Below are 4554 nucleotides of genomic sequence, written 5' to 3' on the forward strand. Positions count from 1 at the left end.
GAGATTGAAATCCCTTCTACTACCTTTGATATTCTGTGTCCAATGTTTGGGCCGGGTTAGACACAGCTCGCAAGATGAACACAAATGAACCTGTACTGTACTGCTATTCAAAAAATGAAAATGGTTTATTGACATGCAGGATGACTAGACAGTGTGCACTGTATTAAAAGCCCTGGTATCACTGCCGTTAGAGGTTATGTAATTAATCCAATCATTCGGACTTTAAGAAATTGAAAGAAATCAAAGAAAACTTTATTGGATCGAATAGAGGATAAGGAATCCCTAATTGTGTGTGAAAAAAAATGTTGCATTTCTTTTCTAACTGTTTGCAGTCTGACCCAGTGACAAACGGTATTCTTCATCAATCGGTTTGCTGTCAGCAGCTCAGATTTTGCAGACTCATTTTCTTGAACCGTATTTGCTTGATGATGCAGTTTCCATTTTCAAGACCTGCTTGTTTTCTAGTTTGACGCTTTGAGGTCTTCCTTGGTCTACCAGGACGCTTCCCTTTTCCCACAACCTTCCCACTCTGATGCAGTCCAAATGTTAGACACTGCTGACTCGAAAGATCCAACATCTTTTACAACATTCTGTGACATTTCAACGGACATCTCTCAATTTTATTCAATTACTGGCAAGTTACCAGAGTGTGTAATACATTATATTTTAACTGTATTACCTGTATTTTAACTGAAAATGACAAGATGACCTAACCCATAATTTTCTTTCTCTACTTGCTCTAAGGAAGACTCTGGATTTTCTTTCCTGCTTTTTGTGTGTTTTGTAAGGAGATGAGTTGCACTTTGAATAGAAATGTTTTGCGGAGAATCCATAATTTGTCTTTTCACGTGACCCCCCCCCCCCCCCCCCCCCTCCCTTCCTTGTAATATGTGGAAATAAAGAAACGTGGTCAGAGAATTTTTTTAATAGGCACAGCTGCCGCAATAGTAGCACCAGTAACGTGGTAGTATTCCAGTAAAACAAACGTGGTTTGGTCTTTACGGTGTGAAGTTAACACTTTAACTACTGGTGCGCACGAGCCTGTGGGGTCACTGGCGCGTGGGTGTGAGGGATCCCACGCTGCCATTTGACACCAAACAAAATGTTAGGAAGAGCGGCAGCGAGTGTTCTCGCCTACACAATAACTACTTGCACGCATATGGCTGATCAAATGTAATTCTGATGTAATAATCATTAGCAATATATTCAAACACAATACTTTGGTTAGTTTACGCACAGGTCAAAAAATAGTTCAGCCTTGTTGCTGCGTCGCTTTTCCCAATAGCGGCCATGTGGTGGCGCCAAAACACATCTAGCGCTTCCTCGTGTAAGTATTCTTCAATGCTCTTGTTCAACAGGAGCGTTGAAGAATGAGCCAACTAATCCTGCTTTGCTGTTTTACACGCAGACAATAAATGATGTTTAATCTGCTTTTTGGGAGGCAGATGCTCCTCAATGAAAGGCTAATCTCATTCTTCCCATTGATGCTCCTTCCTGCGGGAGGTTTAATCTGGAATTGAAAGAAAATCCTGGCCAGGCGATCAACCCAGCGCGACTAACACCTCCATTCAGAGAGGCAGACTGCAAGGAAATTGTGCTTTTCAAGTTAGTTCCCTGCTACATAAACACATCACGCGGTTTGGAGAGTTTTCCCCCATTACATCAATCCAAATATCATTTTAATTTAATTGTGTTTACTTTGGTTAACTTTTCATTGATGTTATTACTCCATTATCGTATCGCCTCGGTTTAATCAATTACACAAAAGAGTTTTTGTACTAGATTATTTGTAATTTATGAACAACACATTTTGTTTTCCAGCAGCTGCCCTCCATTCCCGTCGAATGCTGGAAGCCGTGCACACATTCTCCGTACATTTCTGCAAGGTTGTTGGCACTCTTTTGTTTTCTGATGGCCAGTAGTGAAGACCCATTAAGGTGCACATTCAGATGCTGATTTCACCTAACTTTCATCTTTCCAACAGCCAGCCGACCCATCCACTTTCAAGTCCTTAAAATCGATTGTCTTTGAAACGGTTTTCAAAATTTGCTTTAAAAGTATAGTCCACTACAATAAGCCATATACTATTTGGTTATCCGATGGATTTCCAAACAGTTCGAAATCATTGACTAAAGATGGAAAAAAAAAAAAAAACGAGAATATATTTAAATGATATATAAAATATACATGGAACGCAAATAATCAATAGATACAAGATGAAATGACAAAGAATTACAAAGAAAACTTTTGCGATTACTTTTTGTTTAAAGCCACAGTTGTATCTCTTTAACACATTGACATCAGTACTGTATTGGGCAGCATAGGCTACAAGCATGGGTATTTGATTTTTAAAAAATCTATTATCTAATGGTCCTTTTATATATTCAATAATGGCCCTTCTACCCTGGGACCCCAATGATTTGAGAAACAAGCCTTCTGATGACTGTAATATTTGAAAAAAAATGCTTTATTTTGTTGATGTTGATATTTTGAATTGATGAAGGAATGATGGTATGATAATGTGAAATGAACGGCATGTCGGTTTGTCATAAGTTGGAATCAATTATTTCACATCATCTGATTTACAATACAAACATGTTTTCATTTCTCTTTGATAAAGACTTGACCATGTGGTGGCAAACATGTTTGAAACCAAACAAATTATCCAATTGTGTTGAAGCGTTTGTAGATTGAGTGCAGTCTAGATTGGTGCACATTGTGTGAATGGCCACTCTTGTGTCCTTCTACATGTGAAAACCAACCCAACCCTTCATTAGCATGTCAGTGGGGTGTCTGTCCAATGTGCATCAAGTATGTGTGAACTTCAATGTCCTTTCCCACCCCTGGAAGAAAAAAATGGTGAAAAACAGGAAAAAGACTTTTTGCATCTTGTTTTGAAAAAAGAAAACCCTTGAAAAAAAATAGGTTGAACAAAACTATCAGTGATTGCATATTTAGGCAGTCTACTGGCAGGAGACATCAACATGGCTGCAAAAACCACATGAGTAAGTCAGCTGCCCTGTTCATTTGCAGAGATTTGTAGAAAAAAAGTGTTGTGTCTTGATATACTATGTTGTATCTCTCCTACCTTGTAAAATTATTGTAGGAAATTATTTAATATTAAAAAAAAGTATCAATGGAGATCATCTGAGCAAATGTGTTATTTCAGAAGTGTGTATGAAACTAGCCCTTTGTATTCGTCAGTACCTAAGAGTGGTTCGCATTCTCAAAAATGTTGGTCTATTGTCATCGGACATGTGAAAAATAGAATACATGAGGGAATTCATGACTGGGGCCAGGGCCTCCACACAGGGTCTAGACTCTGGGCGCAAGTTGTGGGCGGGGGGAGCAACATCCTGGTGTCACAGAACTGATACTCGGTACCCTGGCTTGGATAAGGATGGGGGGTGCTGTCCTGGAGCTGGTGCTGGCTCAGATGCGCAGGATACACAGAATGGACATGTGGGGGTGGACTCACTGAAGCGGCCTCTCGAGACACTCGGTTGGACCCTGGTTCATCGCTGGCTATGAAACGTCTGATCCTTAGGAGACACGACCTCATGCCCTCCTGGTAATCGTGTTGCTGCTGGGGGGCGCTGGGTCGCTGCCCCTGGGAGGACAAGACGGGTGTAATTGCACGTTGACCCCTCTCCTCCTTTTCCGACTTCAAGAATTGCACCACGCTCTCCAGGATCTCAGCCTTCTCTACTTTGGGGTTTGTTAACTTCTAAAATAAAGAGGAAAAAGTCCAAAAGTCAATGTCAGAGTTGTCTGGAGTACATTGGGTACTTTTGATGCATCACCTAAAAGCTGCTTTCACACATATACATATATTTACAGGTCAAAGGGTCTGGCCGACTGATGACAAACGGTACACAGACGGAATAAGCGCCGGAATAAGCGCCAGAAGGAGTTATTTTCGTCAGTCCCTCAGAAACCCGAAAAGCAAAGATAAATGGCAGCTTGGGCAAATGAAGCAGGAGGAGGAACAGTAATAGTATAATAATTTATTTTCATAACTAAAATGGTCCAAACTTTAATGTGCTGTTACCCTTGTAAACATTTTTATGCACCTTTCCTAAAATAATGAAATGTAATTCATCTGCTTATTATTACAGCAGCGTACTGTACATTGATATCACACTTAATGTATTTATTATTTGTTTTCAACAAATTGATACAACTCGGTTTTTATGCAAGTATTTAGTACGTAGTTTAGTGACGGATTAGGCAGCGTGTACCTCATTGTGTGTGTTCTCCAGCATTAAAACTCTTAATGTCTCCAAACTGCGGTTGATGCGGTCCCGTCTGCGTTTCTCCATCACAGGTTTCGACACCTTTGAAAAAGATGAATAGCGCTAGCATCACAAACATTTTTGTTGTTGTTGTTTTTTATCAGTTTCAAATCCGCATCTTACCCTCCTCATCCTGTGCCTGTGAGGTAGTGGTGAAGTCAACGCTTTCATACTGACCCGAATGCGTGCAGATCAATCTACACTAATCCAAATAGAAAGTGAACGTTTTGCACCTGGTTTGCAACTATATGGACGTCCC

At 40.3% G+C, this 4554-nt stretch overlaps 1 protein-coding gene across 1 annotated transcript; it reads right to left on the reverse strand.

Moving 5' to 3' along the window:
* Window positions 1-2475: 2475 nt before the first annotated feature.
* Window positions 2476-4554, reverse strand: her5 (hairy-related 5). Its single transcript, XM_085905760.1, has 3 exons — window positions 4419-4554; window positions 4242-4337; window positions 2476-3727 (listed from the first exon to the last, which is right to left on the reverse strand). Exons 1-3 carry the CDS (start codon window positions 4464-4466, stop codon window positions 3284-3286), a joined length of 588 nt encoding a protein of 195 aa, XP_085761886.1. The 5' UTR covers window positions 4467-4554; the 3' UTR covers window positions 2476-3283.

The sequence above is a fragment of the Syngnathus leptorhynchus genome, chromosome 2, assembly GCF_054491065.1.
Source record: "Syngnathus leptorhynchus isolate UIUO chromosome 2, UIUO_Slep, whole genome shotgun sequence".
NCBI classification, from domain to species: Eukaryota; Metazoa; Chordata; class Actinopteri; order Syngnathiformes; family Syngnathidae; genus Syngnathus; species Syngnathus leptorhynchus.

Excerpts from the sequence above, each read along its gene's own strand:
- her5 (XM_085905760.1), bottom strand. The coding sequence starts at position 4,466 with ATGAAAGCGTTGACTTCACCACTACCTCACAGGCACAGGATGAGGAGG. Across the intron at positions 4,338-4,418 it reads ACAGGCACAGGATGAGGAGG|GTGTCGAAACCTGTGATGGA; the intron begins GTAAGATGCGGA and ends TCTTTTTCAAAG. Across the intron at positions 3,728-4,241 it reads TGGAGAACACACACAATGAG|AAGTTAACAAACCCCAAAGT; the intron begins GTACACGCTGCC and ends TCTTTATTTTAG.